The following is a 25,013-nucleotide window of genomic DNA, read 5'->3' as shown; positions in this document are numbered from 1 at the left end:
GCCCTGTGAGCAAGTCCCAGAACGCCTGGATTTCAACCCTCTCGTGCACAAAATGGAATAGTATATGAGACTATCACCCATGAGGCTCTATCTTGGCTCTCAGCACCCGCCCTGCACCCTGTTCTCACCACCCCTCCCGTACTTTAAATGCCGTGGTCACCAGGGAACCAGCGCTGGAGTCTGCCGACTGGCTTTGCTTGGCAGCCTCCGAAGGCAGATCCCGGTTTCTCTCTCCGTCTGTCCTCGGAGAGTGAACTCAGGCCATAGCAGCTGCACACCGGGTGGCCGGGCGGAGGGGAAGCAGGGTTAGGGCGGCCTGGGCCCTTGCCCCAGGGACCTGCCCAGGGAAGCACGGAGCTGACGCAGGCAGCTCCTCTCACCCTGACCGCACAGGTGCACAGCCTGGCTCGTGCTAAGGGCCCACCGTCTCTCTCCTGAGACCATCCCTCCACTGTCTGCCCAGCCCCCGGCACGGTGGCTAGTACTGTCATTTTGTTAGTTGGGGCCGTGGGGTGCGTTTTTCTTATTTCATTTTTCTTACTGATGTGTTTTCTTCCACTGGGGCTGCAAAGCCCAATATTTGTATAATGTCCCTGTTTATTATTTATGGCAAGACTCAGATTTCCAGGGTGCTTTCTGATTGTTACTTAATTCACTCGATGTCTTGGAACAAGAGAACCACTGTTTCCACTCTCCTGCCACAATCCAATGGAGGACTCCGGAGCTTTTTCCCAGGCCTGTTCCTCCGGCCACCGTTCCCACCAGGAGCCCTCTGCTTATTTCAGGCCAGGGGCCTCCTTGGCTGCAGACCCTGCCAGGCTCCTTTTCAAACTTCCCTTTCCCTCGCACCCATATCCAACCCTCACCAAGTCCTAGGGATTTTACCTCGGCTCCCTCTCCCCCTCTCACAGCCACCGTGCTAGCCCCTGTGCCCCAGCACTCCGGCCTGGGCCGCAGCAGGGCTCTGTTCTCTGGCTTCCTACACGTATGACGTCCCCCTCGCCCCACCAGGTTCGTTTTCCGCACTTCGGCCAGAACCGTGTTTCAAAATACAAATCTGATCCTGACATGTTCCTCTTGAAAATATTTCAATGGCTTTCAGTTGGTTTTAGGAAAGACACCGGAATCCTCAGCACGTTTTGCAAAGCTCCTTGTGCTCTGGCTCCTACCTACCTGCTGTCCTCACCTTCCCCCTTAACACTCCGCACTGCAGCCAGGTGGCCTTCCCGCTGCTCCTCCAACAGGGCATGCTCCCACGGCCAAGGGGCCTTGTCTACCTGCTCCCTCCTCTCGGGGTGCTGGCCACGCTCACCACACCCCATCCCCAATCCCTTCCCATGCCGCGTCCTGCTCATCCTTCAAACTGCAGCTCAAGTCTCTTCTCCAGCAAAGCCTCTCCTGACCCACCCTCCACAGCGCGGATCAAGTTCCTGGTATATGCTCTTCATACAACCATATCCACACCCTTCCCAGCTTAGCTCAGTTTGCACATGTAAGATCATATTGCAATTATTTAACTAGTCCCTGTCTCCCCAGCAGTCAGTAGGCTCTGTTTAGTCTCCGGTATATCCCAGCAGCCTAGCACAGTATTTGCACAGAGTGGACATTGACAGCAAAGGAAGGAAAGTGACCTTCTCTTCCCTGGCCGGTGGCTCCAAGATGCTGGGACTGGGTGATCTGACAATCACAGACATTGGAAGAAACACTGACAATCACCTGGAGAAGAGACATCGAGACTCAGGGAAGGGGATGTGACTTGTCCAGAGTAGCACAGGCAGCAGGCGGTAGTTTTGGTCCCCGGGAATGTTACTCTCCATTTGGCACTCCACTTGGGAGATTCGATATGTCTTATACCCAGATGTTTTGGTTCTGGTTTTTCTTTTTAGCATTGTGTCTAGTATTCTTAATGGTTAAGCATAGTGGCTGGGAGTAGGAGAAAGCTAGAGTCAAATCCCAAGTATAGTCAGGGCAGGCTTAGAACCATGTCATTATAGATTCCTGAAGCCAGAAGGGACCAAAGGTCGTGTAGTCCACCCCCTCTGATGGCTCAGTATCCCTGCCAAGTACCAATATACGTAAAGACTCTGACCGTTGTGACGTTACGGAATCGTTTCTTCACCAGCTACGTATCCCGTGCCTACTCTGTGCCTGGCACTGTGCGGGCCGTGCCCTCGGCAGGTACCGACACTGTCCCTGCCTCCCAGGATGCCACAGGGCTGGAGTAGGGAGACAAACACGTAGGCAATTACAGTGCAGTGTGGCAGCAGCAGTGCCCAGGCAGTAATACCAGGGGCTGTGGGAACAGAGAAGAACCCAACCAGACTGTAGGCCAGGGGGCAGTGTCCAGGATGGCCTCCTGGAGAAAGCGATATTTAGCTGAGCCCTGTGAGCTATTTTTGTTTTAAGAGGCCTCGTAACCCAGGCTTAGATCCCTCCAAAGACAGGAAACTCGCTGCCTGCCAAGGCCCTGGGCAGCTCTCATAAAGCGGTTCCAAACACAGCGCCCTTCAGCCCCAAGAGTCTGCAGCTCTGCCGTTCTGGTGCCCTGATGACAAGGGGCCTAGTCCAGGGGTCTCTGTGATGCCAGCTGCACTCTGGGGAGGCCTCCCTTCTTCCCTGTGCCTCTCCTGCCCTCCGTCCTCAGCCAGCCTCAAAGGCTTCATCACCAGATTCATCAAGGGCTGAGACCCTCCCTCCAGCCCTCGCCGCAGCCTGAAGGAAGGCCGGAGTAGTGGGAGTGCACGAGGACGCCTAGCGGCCCGCGGCACTGTCCGGTTCAGCGCTGTGCGCCGGGTGAGCAGGCTCAGGTTGAGGGGACCACCCAGGGCTTGTATCACGGACAGGGAGCGCCCCCACCCTGCAGAGCGCTCACGGCACAGCGCCGGCCCAGCCCCTGGAAGTAGAAACCCGGGTGCGTTTGCCCCATTCCATCTGCTTTCTTCCCTGTGCCGGCCCTTCTGAGATGTATTCGTTTCTATGGAAACTGTGTTGTTACTGGTATGGGAGGAGTTTAACGACATTCAGAAGTGCCAAATCAAGTCCATTTGTATAATGGTTTGAAACACACATAATGGCCTGTGGAATGTGGGACACGGTGGCAGCTTCAGTAACTGCGTACCGAGTGTGGGATAGATGGAGCGACGTAGCAGCCCCACCTCCAAGTGCAGCGCACCGGGAATAACCCCTACTCTTAGTTCTGAAGAGCAGCACCTCGCAACCGTTATTCAGCGGAGGGTCTCAAAACACCCCCCCCACCCCCCCCCAGCGAGGAAGGACGCTGGACCTCGACTGCCTCGCCAAGCTTTGGCCCAGGACCAGATGGGGCAAGCACGGAGGTGAGAGCGGGCTGTGGAAGGGGCTCGGCCCCCTGGGCCGGCCTGCGGCCATCACCGCGGTGACTGACAGTCACCAGCGTCTGTTCCCGCGGCTCATCTCTGTCTGATTCCAAGATCTGCCAGCACCTACCGTGTGCCCGGTGCCGGGGGAATGCGGAGCCGAGTAACACTTGGGGGATGCCCTTACCGAGTCTCGGTCCCCGGCTTGGCAGACCCTAGGCAAGGACTCGGAGTAAAAGTTCATCGGGGAGGTGCAGAGGCGCCAGGACGAGGGGCAGAAATCGACACGGAAAGCCGACATCACGCCTGCAACTGCGGGCGGCTGGAACCAGTCCTAGAGGGAAGCTCTGAGAAGGGCGGTGGGCCGGCTGCAGCGTGGGGTGTCTGCACACCTGCTCCCGTGGGGAGTGGGGGGCAGGCTGCTTGGGGGGGCGCTGACTGCCAGCGCGGGGCCTGCTGTGTGTGAGGCGCAGTGGCCCTCGGGAGCAGCGCGGGCACTGAGCGGGAAGTCGGCCTGCAGACGCCGTCACGGCCAGGCCACGGGCACAGGCGGCACCGGCAGAGGCAGCGACAGCCCGCGGAGACTCGGGTCGGTGGGCAGACGGGCGTATGATGAAGTGGCGGGAGGCCGGGAGCGGGGAGAGCTGGAGAGACACACAGACGGCGTGCTCACACGGAGCAGGGAAAGCCACTGCTCTGACGGGGAGACCTGGACAAAGCAGGAGAAAGGGATGAAGCTCAGCTGCAACGGCGGGGACGAGGGAGGCACTTTTACACACTTAGGCCATTGAATCTTCACCACGTCACAAGGGAGGTAACGTTATCCCCATTTTGAGGATGAGGAAACTGAGGCTCAGAGAGATTAAGTCGCCTACCTGAAGGCACACAGCCGCCCCACGTGGTAAAGCTGCGAGCCAAACGCCAGTCTTCTGGCTGGCACCTGCCTGGGAAGCCTCGAGTGTCAGGGCGAGGAGGGCGGTGAGCCCCCATCCCCACCGAGGGCCGACGAGACTGAGCACCTACTGTGTGTGCCCGTGGATTCCTCCCCATGGCCGGGAACTGCTGTCCCTGCATTGCCCTCCCGTGCGCTGCCCACGGGCCCACACTCGGCCAGCCCCATGTCCCCTCTGACCCTGCCCCAGATACAGGCTGGCTGACTGTGCTGACGTTGGAGAACTGTCTGCACTTGACTGCCTGGGGAGGGGAGAGGAGGCAGCCTGGGGAGGGGACGCTCCAGCTGTGCTGGTGCCCAGAAGCGCACCTCCTACCCCGTCCCCGCCCCGTCCTCGCCTCTGCCTCGGAGCACGCGGGGGAGGAGGGTCGCACACACGCTGCCCAGGAGCGGCGCTTCTGCTGCGTGGAGGTTTTGCGTGGAATGCAGCCTGCACGGTTACACTGGGTGGGAGACGCTGGTGAGACCCGATTAAACAAGGCTCTCTCTGGCTGAACTTCTCAAGACTTTACTATTAATTTCAAAGGGCACAGTGAACTGCCAAAAGGGGGATATGCTTCACAGAGTTTCCCAAACTCGTGGGACCACAAAACATTTTTCCTGTAGCATGTGTCAGGACGGGTGTTCCCTGGAATCCACTTTGGGAAATAATGGTTTGAGGCCCAGATCTGCCACTGACTAGTTGTGTGAGCTTTGTTAAACAAGAATAAATCATACCTGCCTCGCTGGGGCCAGCAAAGTATTATAACATGGACAAACAGGCGTTATAAACTGTAAGGTGCGATGTGAGTGGCACTCTGCAAGGCGGGTGCCACTGCTTATTTGCATGAAGCAAACACAGTTTCCCAGAGAACATTTCACTGTGAGTCAAAACAAAACAAAAAATAAGTAAATAAAGGTTTTAAAAACTAGTTTTGTTCCTGACTAGGTATGAGACTTGATCTCTCTTGACCTGTATTTTCACATCTGCAAGATGGTTGTACTCACAATGCCACCCCTCTTTCCTCCTCGCGCTTGTTGTAAGGCTAACATACGCGCCGTGGCCGTGCAGGCGCTTTGAGAAACCGTAAAGTACCGTAAGCTGCGAGGCGTCGTTACCAGTGTTGCGCGTTGACACCCCCAAGTCAGTCCCGTCTGTGCCGGCAGCAGAGAGGAGGCGCTGTAGGAGGGGTGGGCTGGTGGGAGAAAGGACAGTGCCCAGCAATCTTCACTCCTGTTTGGGGTGGGGGGGAGCCTGTCTGAGCGCGTCACTGGGGGCGAGGAGGAGCAGCACGTGAGGGAACGCAGTCTGCGATGACATGGACAGGAAGGGCCCCTCGCTCTGCCTCTGGGAGGCAGCGCAGGCTCTGGGCCTGCTCTCCAGGGGGCGGGCAGCTGGCCAGGAGGGGCGAGCTCGGCCTCCCAGCGCACACGGGGCTGTCCGGTGTGCACCGTGGGGGACCCTGCCCTGGGGGGGAGAACGAATGCCACTCTGCAGACGAGCAGTCCTGGGCAAGTTACTGTCACCCCTGGGCCTCCATGCCACCCTGTAAAATGAGGATAAGAAGATCAACGCTAAACAATTGTGAGGTCCAACTCCAAGCTCAGCTGTTTGGACACAGTGGGAAGTGTTATTATTCGTTTATTCACATTTATGGAGCATCGGCTGCGTGCCTCTCACTGTGTCCTGCGCTGGGAGCCGGGCACCGTGCGCGCCTCTGTGGACACATCGCTGCGTTTAGCCGTCACCACAGTCCCAAGAGGTCCCAGTTATCACTCACACTTTCACACAAGCAAGTGAAACTCAGGAAAGAGAAATAACTCGCCCACGCCACACGGCCGGTGGATGGCAGCGCCCAGGGCTGCGTGAAGCCCCAACCTGAGCTCTGCGTTCAAGGCCCCTCCTCGCTCTCGGGCCCCTGTAGAGCCCGGGGGACGCCTGCCCTGCCACCCCTGCCGACTCCTCCTGTTCCGCACACCTTGTGCTTCCTGCCACCAGTGCCCCGTCCTGATCCAGGAAGGAGGCCCTGGCCATCCTCTCTTTGGGCCCGAGGGCACCCTCCTTCGTTTTCCATCCCCCACTCTCTGCACGCCACTCCCTGCCAACCTGTGCTCCGTAATGCGGTCGCCCTGGGGTCCTCGTCTCCACCCCATGCGGTCACCCTGGGTTCCTCGTCTCCACCCCATGCGGTCACCCTGGGGTCCTCGTCTCCACCCCATTCGTCTCTTATCAGGGCTAGTCATCAGGCAATGGGAAGACTGAACACCTGACACCCCTGAAAAGCCCTTAGAAGACAGAGAGGGCAGGCAGGCGGTGCCGGGCGACAGCCAGCCGAGACTCCTGCTCCGGAGGATGTCTCTAAGGCTCCTGGCTCTCCGCGTCCACCACACAGCATGAGGACCCACCATCCCTGCAAATCTCCTCTCTGTAGGGCAGTTGCGAGTTACCTTGGCTCATTCCTTCTCCAGCGATGAAGAGATTGTTCTAAACCTGCCGCCCCACCAGCTCTGCTCCTGGCTTCCGAGGCCATTAAGTTTCATTATAACAAATAAACACCACAATGACGTTTATAAGTTACCACTGAGCACAGAAGCACAAATATGGAACAGATAAACTGCGTTTGATCCAAATAATTACTGCAGGCAATATTGGGCTTAGTCTGAGCTGGCAGCCAGGTACCGAGTAATTTATTAGATTGCGTAAGGCAGTGTTGTACTTGAGTTTTTCATTATTGTGTCTCTCTCCCTCTCTGTGGCCTAAATGGGTTAGAGGAGTACAGACGGCGCAAGGCCAAACAAAGACAGACTTTGCTCAAGCAGATTAAGGCCGGGAACGCCGGCCAAGCGTCCAGGAATGGCCGCTTCCCAAGCAACACTGCACTTGCGAGAGAAGAAAGGGCTTCAGTGATTACCCTGGTGCTGCCAGCCAAGGACAGCCCCTGCACTGCCACCACTGGCCCAGGTACAGAAAGGCCCGTGGAGGGAGTGAATGGCAGGGCTGGATGGAGCCTCCCAGACACTGAGCCTGGGCTCCTGCTGCAGACTCTGCCAAAGACCCTCTATCAAAAGGCCCCAGGTAGCCCCGGGCAGCCCCCAACCCCAGTCCCAGACCTCTCCCCCTGCAATAAATGGAGAGGAGGAAGCAGTCTGCCAGCCAACTCTGCAAAACAAAGCGAGGAGAGCTGGCTACAGGCGGCTGTCTCCCTGCCAAACTCGAACTCATAAAGTCTGATTCAGGGGTTGCAATACCTCCTGCTCGGAGTCCCTCCTGCCCCGTCTCCCAGCCTCAGTAAATTACCCAATAAGCAGCACGGACCTGTGGTTATTGTGCAGTTAAACGGTATTTGCCCAGTAAATTCTGAGCAGAGTACTAACGGTGATATACAGTAACTAATTACAGACATGAATTCTCTCCCCAAGACGCCAAGTGTTACCAAATATTGCTGCATTTAGGGGAGGCGGCTTGAAAGCTGCTCGGTTCTCTCCAGGGAAGCCGTGAGTAACTCTCCGATCATGGGGCTGCTGCTGTCTCCAGGGCACTCCAGGCTAGAAAACAAAGATGTCCTGGGGTGGGGGACAGGCAGGAATGGGGCCATATCTCTCAAGATCGCTCCCATTTGCTGCCCCAGCAGAAGGGCCCAGCCAGGCACCAGCTGGTCCTCCCTGGGTTGTCTCACAGCAAATAAGAGGCTCAGCTGTGCAGGGGCTGCTGCAGGGGCCGCGGCTCCCACGGGGCAGGGAATGGAAGTCGTCACTCACCGCGCCCAGACTGAGCAGCAGGGAGAGCTGCTGCTGTAGAGCAGCCCTAGCAGCAGCTCTGGGCGGGGGTGCGGGGGCAGAGCCACAGCGGCCTGGGTGCAGACCGCTCTAGCCCTACGGCGCCGCTGCTGCGGCTGGTCTGACCTCAGCCCAAGGGCACCGTGGGACCAACAGAGCTTTCTCTGGTCCTCGGGTGGGGCAGGGGCTGTGCCCTGTGGGCACGTATCTGTGTTTGCAGCACAGCTGGGGCAGTCAGGGGACACAGTAGTCGGTCTCTGCTCTCTGGAGAGGAGACCCCACAGATCAAACACCCTTTGCTGGGCTGGTACTGCTGTGTAAACAAAGGCCACAGCTGGAGTCACATGGAATCTGGGTCTCCCGCACACTGTGGCTGTGCATGGGAAAGAGTCTGCCTCTCCGGATTGTCCGTGTGGAAGTGGCCGGCCTGGCGCCGGGGCTACTTCTGCTTCGAAGGAGCTCTGTCCCCGCTGCTCTCATCCTCCCTGTCACCAGCTCATCCTCTGAGATTCCTGGGCTCAGGGACCCAGCCTGAGTCTCCTGGAGAGAAGCCCCCTCCCCTCCTGGCCCCGGCCCCCGCCTGCACACTCCCTCGTGGTGGGATCTCTCCTTATAGACGTTTCCGCTTCACGCAGTCCGAAAGGCAGGGCAGTAACCGCAGGTGGGTTCTGTTTCGCTTTCTTTGACACTGCACTCTTGGTGTTGGTGCAAATGATCCGAGTCCTCGCAAGGGCCCCTGTTTCCTGGTGACAGAAGAGCAGAGTGGGGGAGAGAGCTAGATTGGGAGGGGACATCCATGGCATTCAAGTGTCCACATGGGGACTGATGACACAGCCTTCCCCACGGGCCGTTGTGAGGGTGGATTAAGTAAGATCATGTGGGCCAAGTGCTCTGTGTAAGAGTTAGTTGTGGTTAGTATCCAGAGCCAACCCGAAGACCAGGCCCACGGTCCCAGGGCAATGAGAAGAAGAATCACTTTTTTAATTAGGACACATATATACCCAGCTCTCAATTATCTGTTGGCAAATTGTCCCCATTCCTGGCAAATGCTATCACCAAGTTTATTTAATCAAGTCCTCTGTTAACATTTCATGGCTTCTTATTTTGCTCCTGTTTGCGTGAGGCCCAAAGGGAATGGAAATCCTTTTAAAGGCAAAATCTGTTAACGTCCCCATCCCCCCCTAGGGAGTGCTTGAGCCATCAGACAGCAGCTGGGGACGGTGGGGTTTCGCCCCTGGAGCTTTGGGCCAGTCTCCACCCACTGAGCAGCAGACAGGGAGGGGACCCTTTCACTGGGTTGTGGGGCTTTTTTAAGTATTAAAAATTCCCGGAACATCAAACACATCCATATTCAAACGTGAACATCAAAATCCATTCCAAAGTCAAAAATAAATATCACTTAGGATTATTCACTATTTTGGATTGCCCGTCGTTTTGGATTATTCACACCCTTGCTCCTCTCCATTAACAAAGACGTAAGAGTCGATTGTGTTTGGTCTCTAAGAGGGGAGAAATCGGGGTTTTGCCCTGAGCCGATCCACTTCCCACTGGGCACAGCTCCGGGTCTGGGCTGTGATGCTCCGTGCGGGCCGGCAAGGGAGGCAAGTGCCTGGTGCTAAAGGCCAGCTGCCTCGGGCACACTGTGCACACCGGGCCGGGGCCTGTCCGTGGGAGGTAGCCGCGTTGCTCCCCAGGGGACGTGGAGCCCGTGAGGACTGCATGGGCCTTCGGGATCCTTGAGCATTGCGCAAGGGACCGCGGGTCCACTGCAGAGGCAGGACTCAGTCCCGCCAGTGCTCCCTTCGCTCCGCCCCCACTCATTTTATACATCGGGGTTCCCCACGAGACAAAAGGCTTACATGAACTTAAAGGGGTGTGAAAATACTGACCTCCCCCAGTGCCATCACTGTGCAGCTGGGAACACCAAGGCACACGCGGAGAGAGAGGCAGAGGCTTGGTCGAGGCCCACAGTGGCAGAGCCACAGCCAGGCGGAAGCCGGCCCGAGCCGGTGCCTTGTGCACGTGCAGCAGTGACGGGGAAAGCCATTAAAACGCAGATTCCTCGGCCCAGCTCGGACCCACTGCCCCAGAATCTCTGGGTTGGAGCCCAGGAAACTATTTTTTAAGTGAGCTTCCCAGGTGAAGTGTCATGCACATGAAAGTTTTGAACCATTTCTGATGGGCAAGGACTATAGCAGCATAAAATTATTATTTATTTTTTTTCAAATGATGCTTGAGACATGGATCTTCCCAAACAGACCAAGTGTCCCTGAAAAATTTGCTTTTACTTTCTTGTACCTTGGTTTTATTATTTTCAGTCTTAGGAACCCCCAAAATGCACTTTGGGTGCATTAGAAAACAGAGCATTAGGGTTGGGAGAAGCGGCCGACACTCTGAGTTTTACAGGTGAGGAACCTGCACCTTGGAGAAGGGGAGAGTCAGGCCCAAGGGCACACAGCTAAGAGAGGGCAGAGGTGGCACCAAACCAGTACCTTCCGGGCCCAGGTGCCCCCAGCAAGGGCAAAGCTTCGCGTGTCCCTTCATGTAGTCGTTAGAAAAGGGAGCGAGAGCCGCTGGGCACCTTGGGGTCAGCCAGTCTGTGCCCAGCCCAGCCTCTCCCGGCAGTCCCCGCGCTGATGCCCGCCAAGAGGGGCTGTGGGAGCTCCCCTGCCCGCAGCCCAGGCTGCAGCTCCCTCTCAGGCTGCTGGCGCAGTTCCATCCCTGCCCTTCAGCACCGCTTTCTTCCTCCCCTGCTGCTCCTCCGCTTCCCCTGCCTGCACAGTGGGTGCACATCCCAAACTTGAGGACAGGGGAGCCTGCGACTCGGAGAAGGACAGGGACGTAGCCGCGGCCCGGAGACAGCAGCAGCAGGCCTGAGGCCACAGCCAGGGTTTGTGCTGCATGGGCTACCAAGTGTCTCCCTTCTCCACCCTCCCCGCCACCACACACTCCCTCTGCACTGCCCGTCCTGTCTCCGGTGGCCCTGCAGGTGACCTCAGGCGGCATGGACGGGCTCCTCACAGACACCGGGAGTCAGTATTTCCAGCGGCTCTTGTCACTGTCTTCCTGGCATCCAGGCCTCGGCTGGGTCGATGGAGGAGTCTCTCTCCCTGCCACTAATGAGCACCGTGCAGGCTCTCGCTGGCCGGGAGGCTGGTAATCAGTAGGCAAAGGATTTATGGTGACTCTGGGCTCGGCCAGCCGGACTGCTCTTCATTAAAGATCCGGCTGTCTGGAACAAGCTTGGTGGACCGCGCGTTCTGGGAGGGAGGTGTGGGGCTGGGAGAAGCGCAGGCTGCCCGGGAACAGGGCCGGGAGAACACGCCCTCTGACTTGCTGCCTCTTCTCCAGCCCCGGGCAGAGCGGTCTGTCTCTCCTACGTAAGCCCAAACAAAATTCCAGCACAACTTCCAGAACGTTCATGATCTTGGCAAGCTTCTCCTCACCTGTGTTTCAGAATTAAGTGACCCGTGGCTGTAAATGGCAATATTGAGGTTGAAGATGTTTCCAAGTCTCTCTCCCGGCAGAGGTCTAGGACAAACCAACAATGAAGACAAGGCCCCACCTTCCACCTCTGCCCGGTTCTCCTGGCTTCTGTGTTTATATTTGTAATCCCAGTCCCAAGGAAGAAGATTGTTCTAGATGATCACTTGCCATCCTGACAGGGCTCGAAGCCTATGCAAACCTTGGTAGGAGTTAGACGTCCCCCCCAAGGCAGCTGCTGCAAACACTCCTAGCTTGAAGTAACCTTGTCCCTCTTAGATAGTCACATCAACATCTATAACTTTGCATATTTGGAGAATTCTCAGGTTAACACCAAATGAGAGGATACCAAAAAACGCTTCTCCTACTGCCTGGCCCATAGTGTCCACTGTGAGTTATACCTTCTTCCCAGCGCCAGACCCATGGACCCAACCACGTACGAACATCTGCACCTGAGCCGTCCCCGGACCCTGTCCGTCCACATCCACGCTGAACTCACTGCCTCGCCTCGGACCTGCTTCCCCTCCTGAGCAGCAAACAGCTCCACCATCGGCCACCCAGCCCGCCCTGCCAACCAGGGGCTGGGCCTTGGTGCCTTCGCGTCCCTCATCGCCAACCGAGTGCTGTCAGTGCTACCTCCAAGTGGCTCCCGAATCCGTTCTCCTCGTTCCACTGGCGCAGCGCTGGCCTGAGCCTCACGACAGCCAGTCTCCTGTCGTCAGATTCCCTCCTCCGTCCCCCGCACTCTCGCCGCTGTGATCCTCCCAAAACTCAGATCTGGGCACGTGGTTCAAAAACCCTCACTGACTTCTCATGAAGTGCAGACTTCCTGGCACGCATCCGAGGGCCCACACAGTGAGACCCCCAGGACTTTCTAGATTTGCACCCTACCAAATGCATCTGCACACACACGCTCCAGGCACGCATCCTACCGGGTCCCTAAGGTAGTGACAGCTGCCATGGTGGAGGGCAGGCAGGGCCCTGTGCACGGGACACGAAATGTCCCATTTCATTCTCACAAACCACCCAACAAGTAGCAATTGCTGTCCCGACAGGGAAACCAGCTCCGAGAAACTAAGCAATTTGCCCAGCCAGCTCAACGGCAGTGCCAGGAATGAGCCCAGTCCTTGTGACATCAATACCCTTATTCCCTGCACACGTCCTGGGTGCCACGCTATGCCATGGCTGTTCTCTATCCCGGGGACAGTCCCCCTGTCCTCATCTTTCTTACTCTCCAGGGCATTTCAGGGCCCACCCTCCTGTGGCCCTTCCTTGGGACTGTGTCTATGCCTTGCTTTGGCACTAATTGTGTAAGGCCTTTTGTCCAGTTTCTTGGGCTTCCTCCAGGCTCTGAGCCCCTCGTCGGCAGAAGACGTAGCAGGCCCTCCCTGGACCCCACACCAGCCTGGCCCTGAGCACTGCTGAGGCCAGCGTGGTGCTCCTGGGGCTGGCACACTCAGCAGCAGCCCCTGGACCTCCCAAAAAATCAGCTTTATCAGTTAGTCAACCTGTGCGGGCCAGAACATACCCCATCACCCCGCTCCTGCTCCCTGGGGTAGGCCATGGCAGGGCATTCTGGAAGCTTCCTGAAGCTCACTCTCCTGTGCTAGGAGCAGGCCCAGTGCCGAGCAGCAGGAGAACAGCAGAAGTTCAGACATGGGCTTGCAGGTGTGATCTGAGTCCTGCCGCCTCGTGCCTCGCCCGCCTGGCCCCGTCTGGCATCAGGAGAGCAGCGCTGGCTCCCTCCCTCCCTCCTTCCTTCCCTTCGCTTCTCAGGACAGGGGCAGTTGCCCTTAATCTCGTAAGAGGCAATTTGCGAGCTCTAGGCTGGGAGGAAGCTGGCGATGAAAGATGAAAATCCCCAGTGTGAGTGTTCCTGAGCCTTCCTCGGTGGGGCCCTAATAACAGAGCAGACGGTGACATCTGAGCACGTTCTGCATGGCTGACCGGCTGGGATGGTGGCAGCGGCCGGGCCGCAGGGGCTCCCACGCTCGGCTCTCCCCGCACGACCTGCGGAGAAGCAGGTGTCTGACCGGCCCAGCTTCGGCTTTGCAAAACCTCTGTTCCCGGCTCCAGGCCCCTGCGTGCCGGGGGCTGCCTGGCCCAGCGTTAGTGCCAGGCCCAGGGCAGACCCACCGGAAGTGATGAAGTGGCCTCACCAAGACTGTGTGTGTGAGGCCTCTCCTCCTCACAGTGGCTTCGCCGAGTACGCACATCATCCCCGTTGTGCAGATGAGGAAACTGAGGCACTGCCAGGGCCAGGGCCAAAGTTCCTTCCCAGGCCTGACTGCCCTGTGTTCTTTGTCGTGTCCAGGACGCAGGCCTGGCAGGTGGCCCATCGGTCACGTGTTCCTAGCGGGCAGCTGAGGGCTACTCGTCGTCTTTGCCGGTGTTTTCTCCCAGCCCAGAATGACATCGCTCCTCCCTCACCTGCCCCACACAAGTCCTCCTCCAGGAAGCCTGCCCCATTTCCTCCCCACAGCCTCCAGGTGCGAAGCAGACCTTTCTTGAACTCCGAAAGAACTTTATATGACCTCTGTATGACCAACCCCTTTACCCTGGTAGTCTGGTGACCTGCAGTCAAGCGTGACCATCCACAGGTGCTCAGTAAGTTTCAGTGGCTGTCCTGGGAGGGACAGGCAGGGGCAGGCAGCGGCAGGCAGGGTTTCAGCTGGGCCCCACCAGGGCCATGAGGGTGAGCGTGTGCGTGTGTGCAGGGCACCGGGCTTCCCGGACGCAAGGCACGCACTCCCGGCCGGCCAGGGGACCCTCACGTGCCCATTCAGGTCTGGCCGGGATTAGCCTTGAAGACGTAGGTTACCCTCAACCTGCCGCTGGGACAAAGGTCGGGCCAAAGTGGCCAGGCCAAGAGAAGGGAGGAAAAGAGCACATCTCCTCATTGCCTCTGAGCTGCCCTCCGAGTACGGATGGAACGAGGGGGCTGCAGGGAGACACGGGCGTGTTCAGTGCCCGTCTCCACGCAGGCTCCGGGGCATCCCCAGGATTCTAAACTAGAGGCTTTCCGACATTCTGTAAGAATAAGAGGAATTTGTTCGATCAAAATCTGAAGCAGTTGACAAGGAACAGAAGCAGGAAAGATCTGGCTGCAGAAGGGATGGGGCTGGAGGCCAGTTCCGTCAGCCCCACAGACGGCCCCCGCGAGCCACCGCAAGACCTTGCCCCTGGCGACTTGCCCTGCAGCCCCAGCCTTCGACCACCCCCCCCGCGACTTGCCCTGCAGCCCCAGCCTTCGACCCCCCCCCAGCGACTTGCCCTGCAGCCCCAGCCTTCGACACCTCCCCCTGCGACTTGCCCTGCAGCCCCAGCCTTCGACACCCCCACCTCACGACTTGCCCTGCAGCCCCAGCCTTCAACCCCCCCCCAGCGACTTGCCCTGCAGCCCCAGCCTTCAACCCTCCCCCACGACTTGCCCTGCAGCCCCAGCCTTCCACAGCAAAAGGCCTCTTCCCTCCCCGAGATCACTGGCGACTGAGCAGGGTCTTCAGCGCTTTAAATGTTTTGCCGGAAGTCGGTGGGGACCTCTGGAGCCAGATGGTGACGGTTCATTCCGTGCTAATGTGTGCCGCGTGCCAGTCCCCAAGAAGAGACCAAGGGGAGAGCGTGTGCCCGGCGGCGAGCCTGGGCCAGCGCAGACGCAGGAGTGAGCGCTTGCGGGGGCTTTTGAGCTTGCGGCGTGGAGCAGCCCTGGGGAGGCAGACGCTGAGCGCAGGGCTTCTGAGAGCAGCACAGAGGCTGGGGAGACTGCTGGCAGGGCCGGCTCCGCTGAGGCCGAGTGGGGCTGGGACCACCACTGACAGGAGGGCGCTCCCCCAGCTCTGCCCCCCAACCAGAGCCCCCAGGGCCCACCCAACGCCCTTCCCAGGCCAGGCTGCACCTCCCTGGAGTGCAGCCGCTGCCAGGGCTCCGCACTGCCTTCCACCGGCCACGCCGCCCCCAGCCCCCTGCCTCGGCCACGGCGCCACCTGGCTGCCCACGTGCCCCAGGCACCGGCCTGCACCGCACACGCTCAGCCTTCTCTGCACGTGGAAGCCGACTCCGTACCCGTCAGACGTGGAACCAAGGCAGCCCCTGGTGGCCCAGGAAACCCCCTGGCCCCACCAAGCCCAGCGCCCCCTGCAGCCAAGTGGGACAGTTCTGTCCAGCTCGCCCCCCAGCCTGGCTTGGCTCACGGGGGCGGGCATGGCCCGTGGCGTCGTGCTCACCTACTGCACACGCCAGCGGCCAGCCCCACCTGAGCACACAGGGAGCTACACCGTGGTCCTCCCACCAAGAGGAGAATCTGTTCTCGTCTTTAGTGAAAACTTGTCTCTTCAATAAGTTACTGGGCACTGATTAAACCCCCCTTGTCCCCCTCACGTCAGTAGAGAGCCACCTGCCGTTCCGGGTGGAGCTCAGCGGAAGGGCCCTGGGGAGAGAGGCGGGTGTGCCCTGGGCGCGCACTGCCAGGCAGGCCTAGCCACGCGGCCTGGACGGCACCTCAGCCTCTCTCCCCTTCTCCCGCCGCGCCCTCCTGCGGTGGCCTCGCCGCCCCGTCACAGACAGGTGGAAGGAGGCTCGGTGGGGTGCCAGGGCCAAACCCGGGCCGGTCTGCTCCCCGAGCCCACGGTTCCCACCACGCTGTCTGCCTCCGTCCCGGGCCCTGGCGAGGGGCTTGAGGGCTCTTTGCAGGGACGGGGTGACCGGCAGGACCTGCAGGCCTGTGTTCCCCTTCTCGGGAAGCTGCCCTGGCCAGCCCGGCCGCCCGGCCCCCAGAGCACCGTGCCCGCGGCACAGGGACATGGTGCACACCCTCCTTTGTGACTGTCCTCGAGACGCCTCCGCGCTGGCCAGGGCACGGGGTGAGGGGTCTAGGGCAGGCTCTGAGAGCGTCCAGGGCCTGAGGGCTGCGTGGCAGAGTGCGCGAGGCCCAGTACGGACCCGAGGCTACAGCGCTGGAGCGGCTGCCGGGCTGACGCCTCCCCCTGGCAGCGCGGGCCCACGCTGCACCGCCACGTGGGTCTGAGGCCTGCCCGAGTTGCAGGACTCTCAGGAGAGGTCATGCCGTAGCCCAGGCAGAGCTCTACGACGCGCTCGCCACTCAGTGAAAGTTAGCTGTTGCTAATCTAATAACAAGAAAAATGTTATCATATGTAAGGTTATAACACACTATATAACGTGTACGTATATCCACTACCAGTAATCACGATCACTTCTCTCTCTTTCGTGCCGCTGACCCGTGCTGGGCGCAGACTGTGGCTGTCAATTCAGGGAGAGCAGACAAATCACATTTCACGCCAAAGACCCTCTGTAGACCTGAGCCGGCTGCCAGTCGGGGCAGTGGCTGCTTTCTTGAGAATGAAAACCCAGGTCTGCCACCCTTTATTCCGCAGCCAACATGGGACAGTGGGAGGACACAGTTGCAGCCACAGGCCCGAGGGTGGGAGCTGACTCCGGGACCTCAGACAGGTCCTTCGTGTCTGGGGGCCTCAGTTCATGTGTAAACATCAGTAACGATGGCTACACGTGACCCAGCCTCCGCGGTCTCCCGCGAATAACTTGGTTACTTTTTTGCCTTTAGACTCTGGCCCTTCCCTTGCGCCCCGCACCTTTGTCCTGCGCAGTGTGCTCCGCGCAGGGTCTGCCTGGTCGGCCGTTTTCCTACATCGGCCACAGATCCCAGGAGACAAACTAGAATAGGCAAGCCACAGCGCACAGGCTCAGGTAACGGAGGGGACTCGGCGTCCCCACACGGCTGGACACTGGGACGCAAGACGGATAAGACAGCCCTGGCCCTGCCCCTAGGAAGTGCACCTTTTTCCAGCATCTGACATACAGTAGGTGCTCAATAAGGGCTTGGAGAAATTGAGGGAGATGAAAGGGAGGAAACACGAGGGGAGAAATCGCGAAGATGCCCTGGGTCACAGGAGCTGTCTGGGAAGAGAGCTGGGGCTGGGTGTGGTTGCTTGGGGAGGCCTGGGGCAGAGGCTGCACCCCAGGGGGATGAAACAGTGAGGACACAGCAGGTGACATCGGTGACCAGCTGACACAGCGATGCCGTTGAGCACCTGGGGAGAGGAGAAGTCGGATTTCAGAGAAGCTTGCAGTCCAGGCTGGGAGGCTGGGTGTTCCCTGCAGGCAGTGGAGAGCCGTGAGATTCCACCCGCCGAAAAGGGAGGAAACACAAGAAAAGTGGTGATTTAAGAAGAAAAACCCAGGGCAGTGTGTGTAACGGGCGGGGCGAGGAGAGCCCTCCGTCTGTTGCCGAGCCTGGCTGGGGTGACAAGGTGCTGGGCTTGTGCGGTGGCAGGGGGGACGGAGAAGAAAAGGTGAGGCTGAGAGAGGTGGGGAGAGAGGTTGGGCCACGCTCGGCGATGGTGACAGATTAAAAATAAAGCGCCTGTAGTCCCAGCTACCGGGGAGGCTGAGGTGGGAGGATCCCCTGACCCCAGGATGTCAAGGTTACAGTGAGCTGTGATGGTGCCACTGCACTCCAGCCTGGGTGACAGAGCAAGACCCTATCCCCCAAAAATAAGAAATAAAACTAAAACATGGAGAGGGGCACTGACTGCCGGGCTCCACACTGGGAGCACATCACTGGGCGGATGGGGAGGCCGAGGGGGGGGGGGCGCGGCTGGGGGGGAGGCGCGGCTGGGGGGGCGTCTACCCCGGGAGCAGGACTGGGTGTGACGGGAGCACAGCTGCCGGGTCCCGTGGGGTGGGCCAGGCCCAGCCACCTGCTTCTCGCAGACAGCAGAGCACCCGCCCACCGCAGGGGTCCATGGTGTGTGTGCGGGATAAACGGACGCCCCCAAGGAGCTCACCGTGTCCTTGAGGCTCTGCGCAGGAGGTGACAGAAACCATCCAGGATCACCCACATTCCCCTTCTCTGGCGGAGGGAGGACAGTGGTGGCAGCCAACAGGCCGTGGGAGGCAGGAGCGTCCTCTGCCCGGCAGAGCGACCAAGGCTGGCACCCTGCGCCCCTGGGCACGACGGCGCAGCCCCGCCCCTCACCTAGCCTGTGACCCACTCTGCACACTCAGGAACACTCCGTTTAAGATCCGTAGAAAAAGCATCTCATTGATTTAAAGAAAAAAGTAATTTTAACATAATGTGCAAAAATTAAAATTAGACCGAAAAGGAAAATTGTCAATTAGAGTACTAACTGTCCCCCACTACAAAAATAATTTGCAAGTCATGTTTTCTGGGTGGTTGTTCAAAACTATCCTGCGTTTCTCCCCCGAGACACATTCTCCGCATAGAAGAGCCAAGCAGGTCCCAGCAGGCAAAGGTGAGGCAGAGGCCCTCAGGAGGGCCTGCTCAGACCCACCCCCATGGGCTCTGCCCCGTCGCTCAGCCCCCTCTCTCCGGGACCCCAGGCGCCTGCCCCTCTCCTGGCTCAGCCGGCCTCCAAAGTGGCTTGTGCCCCCGGAAGCTATCCTGCCTCGCCTGGTCTCACGGTGGCCTCTCCGTCAGCGCACCAGCCAGGCCAGCCCACCCTGGCCCCCGCGAGCCTCCTGTGCCCCCTCCCCAGGCATCCTCACCCGCTCCTCCCGTCCTTCCTCCAAGAGGCAGCAGCACTGGGGGACTGGGACGGCCACCCACTGCAGGTGCTGCCTGGTAATGGCATTTCAGGGGACCTTCTCACCACACCCGCCAGCTCCCTGCTGACAACCTGCTGACGCCCTCTGACAGCACAGTCTTTGGCAGCTGTGGCTGCCTGGGCTCGGTCCTTCTTGCAAGAAAGATTTTGAGATGGAAGAATGAGCTGTGAAATCATCGTTAGAGGAAGGAGAAAAGAGCCTGGGGAGGAGCCCTCCCTGCCACCCCGTCCTGCCCCGTCCGCGGGCCCCCGGCCCCCACCTCCCTCTTTCCCTCCCGCTCACTTCACTCCTCCACTCTCTCCTCTCTCATCTCTCCCTTCCTTTTCTCTCCTGTTTGGGTGCCAGAAACAGTCTCATTACAACAGAGAACTTGAAGAGACAGAGAGAGGGAAAAAAATCACCACACATAGCTGATTAAAATGTCCTATGAAATCTAATTTGTAAAGCTCAAATCAGAATAAGAAGTGCTACTCCCAGAATTCAAGGCCGATTTCTAATGAGACTCGGCCAAGATCTCAGCAGCTGTGGCCAGCTACCTTCCTGTCTGCTGAGATGGCCTCCCTCCCTGGGGGAGGCCAGCCCGGCCGCCTGCCCTCCAGCTCCCCTGGCCCGTCCCTGGGCACCAGTGCCCCTTCCTGAGGTCGCCTGCCGCTGAGCGCTCGTCCTGTGTGTGGTCTGAGCCCAGGGCTTTGTGTCCCTAGGATGGGCTGCAGTATCCAGGAGCTCTGTAGCTGACTCTCCCAGGTCGGGGACGAGAGGTGGTGGCAGCAGCTGCCCCCCAGGTCCAGTGTGCCGCAGTAAGGTCTTTGACTGCACAGAGCAGGGGTGGGAAAGAGTGAGGGCCCAGAACACAGAGGGACCCCAGCTCAAACTCTAGCTCCACCACTCATTAGCTGTGTGACTTTGGGCAGGTTACTGTACCTCTCTGATCCTGGTTTCTGTGTTGTAAAATGAGGCTATTTCCGCCCTAAAGTATTAATGTAATTAAGTGGATTGCAGGAGAAAGTGGTATGTAAAGCGCTGATGGCATTGTGGGCCCGAAGCTCAGTAAGTGTCAATGTCCTGCTGTCCACTGTGGCCTCCGAGGGAGCATGGGTCACGTCACCCCTTTTCTTTAGCAACTGCCGCCAGGGCCAGGCTGAGGGGCCCACACTGCGTAGCTCAGTGGACGAGAACATGGTCTTCAGGGCCAGAGAGACTTGGGTTCACAGCCTCGCCTGCCACCAGACAGCTCCCTGGGCAATTCAGCCCCGCCCCAGGCCTCGGTTTCCCAAACCCGTAGAAGTGGCACTCCTGATGCCCACGGGAGGGCCGCCGCAGTGGCTGGGGGTGCTCCTGCTACTATCTTCATCCCCATGCCTCATTTCCCCGCCTGGAAAATGGGGACAAAAGCAGCACCTACCAGTTTTAGGTGGTTATGAGGATGAAAATATTAACAAGCTAATATTTAAAACCTCAGACCGGAGCCCGGCGCACTGCGGGTGTGTGTGTTCAAGGAGGCGCTGGGAGCCGAGTGGCTCCGACGGCTCCGTGCCGTCCGGCTTTGAGCTGCGGCTGGGAGGCGTGGGGTCCGCGGCTGATTTTCTCCCGAGTGTCACGAGGCCGCAGGAAAGAAGGGGACAGGGAGGACACGGTGGGACCTGACCCCCTGCTCCCTCCACCGCTCCTGCCACAGGACCACCACCCACCCCTCCGAATTTGGCCCTAGGCCTATCTGGGAGGCTCTAAAACAAAGAATGATCTAACCAAAACTACACCACTCCCCGCCCCCCGCCCTCTTAGCAGGCAGGCCCTGAGCTGCGCCCGCCCTCGTGGAAGTACACGCTGGGCTGCGGGTGGAACAGCAGTTGCTCAGTGAAAGGGGAGTGGCGCTTCCCAAGGGTGGCGGTGATGGCCCTGGGACGCTGGGGTATGGCTGGGCCAGCGCAAGTGTTAGGGGTCGAAGAGCAGAGGGGCTGCAGTTGGGAGCCGGCCCGACAGCAGGTGACAGGGCTGGGGCAGGGACCGGAGGGGAGGCACCGCCGGACCCCAGCAGGAAGCCAGGTTCTGAGGGAGATTGCTGTCCCGCCCCAGCCTCAGCTCTGCTTGCGTAAGGGGAGGGTGGCCTTCCGCCACTGCACCTGCACGTGACTGACCCTGTGCTTGTGTCCCTCCTAGGCCACGTCTACTCCTTCAGCCAGCAGCCCCAGGACCAGGTGGTGGTATCTGGACAGCCGGTGACACTGCTGTGCGCCATCCCGGAATACGATGGCTTCGTTCTATGGATCAAAGACGGCCTGGCCCTGGGTGTGGGCAGGGACCTCTCAAGTGAGTACCGACCCACCCATCTGCCCCTAGGGAGCACCCAGCTTCCCAGGCGTTTGGGGATCAAATCCCCAGCTTTCTCTGCAGCTCCCTGAGCAGAGTCAGGCTAGGTGAGCCCTGAGTCCAGAGTTCCTGGGACTGTGAGTAACGAACTACAGGTAGGCCCCATTCTGGCTGTCAGTTCCAAACCAAATGTAACGTTGCCCCGGAGAGTCTACTCCAAAGTCAAACAAGACTCCCATGAAGTCTGATTTCCAGAAATCAAGTGTTCCTGTTTCTTGGCCCAAAATGTATCCCCCACTTATCAAGGCAGGATGATTAAGGAGACAGAAGCACAACCTGGCTCTCCCAGGCTTCCCACCCGCCGGTGAGCCAAGAAGCTGAAAACTCACAAAGAAACCTGATCGATCTTAGGGCTCATCACATGATGGGAAGAAAAGAAAAGACAGGACATGTCTAACATAAACTCCAAACCTTGTTCAGCCCGCCCAGGCTGGTGTTCAGCAAAGCTGCCCCAGGGGAATGGGGGTCCCGTGGCTGTTGACGGCTGGCATGCAACTCACTGGCTCGTGTTAACTGTGGTGAATGGGGACCTTGTAAGCCCACACAGATGCCTCTCCAATCCATCCTCTCCCCAGGAGAAGCAAGAATGGAATGGTCCCCATGGTCCTGTCACGCGTCAGCCGTCACCCTCCTGCCCTGCAGAGAGTAGGCACACGGGTGTTTGTGAGGCTTGGCACAAGCTGGGCATCATTGCCCTGTGCTTTGGGAATGCCTGAGGGTGGAGGAGAAGAGAAACATATTATTCAGCTAGAAAGTAACTTTGCCTCTCCCATGGCATAGAGCTGTAGGACGTGAAAACCGAGTGAGGCTTGGGAAATTAATATTTTAAAATGGGAGTTATGTCTTGCCAAAAACATGTATTGTGACATTGTGCCAGTGGTCAGTAGTAGTCTCTGGGTCTGAATGCTGCAGCCCAGCTGAGCATGGACAGAATATACAAGCATATCTCCAAAATACACTGCGCTCCCATGAAGTTTAAGTGTTATGGGAACCAGCCAATTCCAGAGACTCTGAACTCCCTTCCCCTAGAGAAACGGGGAGACGATACGACTGTCCCCAGCTCGACGCTCATGCACCGGGGGCTGTGGGCTCGGCGTTGCCCTGGTGCTGGGTCAGGTGGCCGTCTGGCTTCCTGGCCAGTGGTTCTCAGCCTTCAAGCAGGGACAGGGTCTTGGGTCAGTGGCCAAGAGGAGTTCCAGGTCACGAGGGGCCGTTCACAGAGTGGTCGTCGTGGCATAGATAATTGACGCTCTGGCTTCCAGTTCCATAAATGGCTCCTGGAATCCAGGACTGGGGCCTGCTCGGCCCTGAAGGACAGTGGCCTCTCCTGAGCCAGGCTCTGCGTCCCGCCCAGCTTGACTCGGTTGGCCCTCTCCGTGCAGAGCCCGTGAACACAGGCTCCTGACAAAAAAGTAGTTTATGCCCTATATTTGATCACTTGTCCCAAAAATAGCGTCATGGCAATACTGATAGATACTTGCATGTTCAATAAATGCTACTGGCTTGCCTGGTAAGAAAGTAGCACAACAGAACTCAGCTCCACACGGCAAGCGTTTGTGGAGCACTTGATACTACAGACGTTTTCCTGCAGGGAACCAGGCCCGGTGTGGTGGGGCTCCAGCCTGCTGCAGCCCTGTGCTGTCCCATTTTAACCACGCAGCCCCACTGAGTCTAGCAGGAATGGGACCCTCGCTGAAGACCTAAGTGCCTTTCTGGTCACCAAGGCCAGGAGAATCAGTCAAGGGAAATGATTTCTAAAAACACTCCCTCATGCTGATAGAACATTTTTCTTCTGAAAATCTCAAGTACTTGTCAGACATTATCTCATAAATCTACAATGACCTGGAGGGGAAAAGAAGGATTTTCCCCTTTGTTTGACAGGTAGACAAAGTCACAGTTGAGAAAGAAGTTGACTCAATTATATAACCCATCCCAAAGCATGAGACTCTGACTCTTAACCCCAGTGGGCCCAGAAACCTGCCTGCTCTCCTGTAGAAAGAGGAAGACTTCTTCGGCTACCTTGCCTTATTCTCTCTTGTTGTAATTGCAGTTCGCCTTTACAGACTACTTACTGTGTGCTAGCGCTTCACGTAGGTTATTCTATTTAATCTTCACCGTAAACTTATGATGCAGTGGTATTGTCCCCATTTTACCAATAAGGAAACTGAGGCACAAGGAAGTTAAAGTAACTCACCCAAGACAACAGAGCCAGGAAATGATAGAGCTGGCGTTGGAACCCAGGTAATTTGATTGTAGAACCCAGACTCTAAATACTTTTGCCTCCTGTGGGAGTCCCAGGAGAGAGTAGTGATACTGTGGAAAGAGCTAGAACTTCCTCAGAATCTATGCTTCTGACTCTATGTTTTTGAAAGATGCTGCCAGTCCTTGGAATAGCATCACAACTCCCCGCCTAATTAGGCAAATACAAACAAACCCATCACTGATGTTTTCGGCAGCTCATGAGAGTGAAGTCCTGCTGCTGATAGCTTGCAAGACAGCAAAAACACACACTCCAGCCAGGATGCCTGCAGGGGACCAGGGACTGATCACAGGACGTGGGGATCCGGAGGCTGGGCTACAGGGGCTGGGGGCTGCGAGCCAGCTACGCTGGAGCAGCGGCAGCAGCACAGAGAGGACTGGACTAGAACCCACTCCCAGCCCCTCGCCCGGCCCTGGGGGCACCAGCTTAGCTTACCTGGGCTCCATCCCAGAGCCCCGCGGGGGGAGGGGGGTGGGCAGGAGGAGAGGCAGTGCTCTGGGGCGGACAGCTGATGGCCTGTGAGCATCGCTGGCCAGGCCAGCACAGCTGAGGAGGCAGGGCCATCTGATGGCACAGTGAGGACCGTGGTAGCTGTGAGGACATGAGCCTGGAGGGCTCAGCTGCACAGGAAGCCCCCACAGAGCATGCCAGGAAGGCTGGCAGAGGGCCGCAGCCACCTCCACTGCCCTGCTGCAGCCCAGCCCCGGGAGGCCTGCCCACCCCCGCAAGACCCTTGGCTTACGGAGGCGGGAGGGGCCTTTGAGCTCTTCTAGTCCAGTGTTTCATCCAGTGTGGAAATCGCCTCTGCACCATCCCCGAGGGGGATCAGCCAAGCCCTGCTCGAATACAGCCGGTGATGGGACCTCGCTACTATTTCTGGCAGCCCAGATCCTTGTTGAACACCTCAAACAGTTAAGAATATTCTAAAGTACTTCCCCATGTTAATTCTGCTTGTTGGTGTAGTGCCATCCTCGGGAGCTACATGAACACGTCTAACTCACACTAAGAGCCTTTGAAATATTGGAGGAGAACTCTTACATATCCCCCCGTCTTTGTTCCTGTGTCTCTCTCACTTGCTCAAGCCCTCTTCTTCTCTTTAAAAGGCCAGGTATGTCCAACCCCGCACTCCCACGCACACGCCGAGCTCTCCCACCGCGCGGCCAGGCCCTGCAGAAGGCAGGGGTGGGGCAGAGTGTGGCTCTGAGGAGAGCAGGGGACCCGCACAGGGGCGCGGGGGTCCAGCTGTAAATCCACACTG

General features: G+C 58.4%; 1 protein-coding gene across 1 annotated transcript in view; it reads left to right on the top strand.

Annotated features, from left to right (window-relative positions):
• The window catches only part of KIRREL3 (kirre like nephrin family adhesion molecule 3), a 512,553-nt gene that overhangs the window by 401,187 nt on the left and 86,353 nt on the right, over positions 1–25,013 (top strand). The window contains exon 3 of the mRNA XM_045557855.1: positions 21,286–21,435. Within this exon, the coding sequence (XP_045413811.1) occupies positions 21,286–21,435 (150 nt within the window). The remainder of the gene's footprint in view (positions 1–21,285; positions 21,436–25,013) is intronic.

The sequence above is a fragment of the Lemur catta genome, chromosome 7, assembly GCF_020740605.2.
Source record: "Lemur catta isolate mLemCat1 chromosome 7, mLemCat1.pri, whole genome shotgun sequence".
NCBI lineage: Eukaryota > Metazoa > Chordata > Mammalia > Primates > Lemuridae > Lemur > Lemur catta.
Note: the sequence above shows the minus strand (reverse complement) of the source record. Positions and strands in the feature narration are given on the sequence as shown.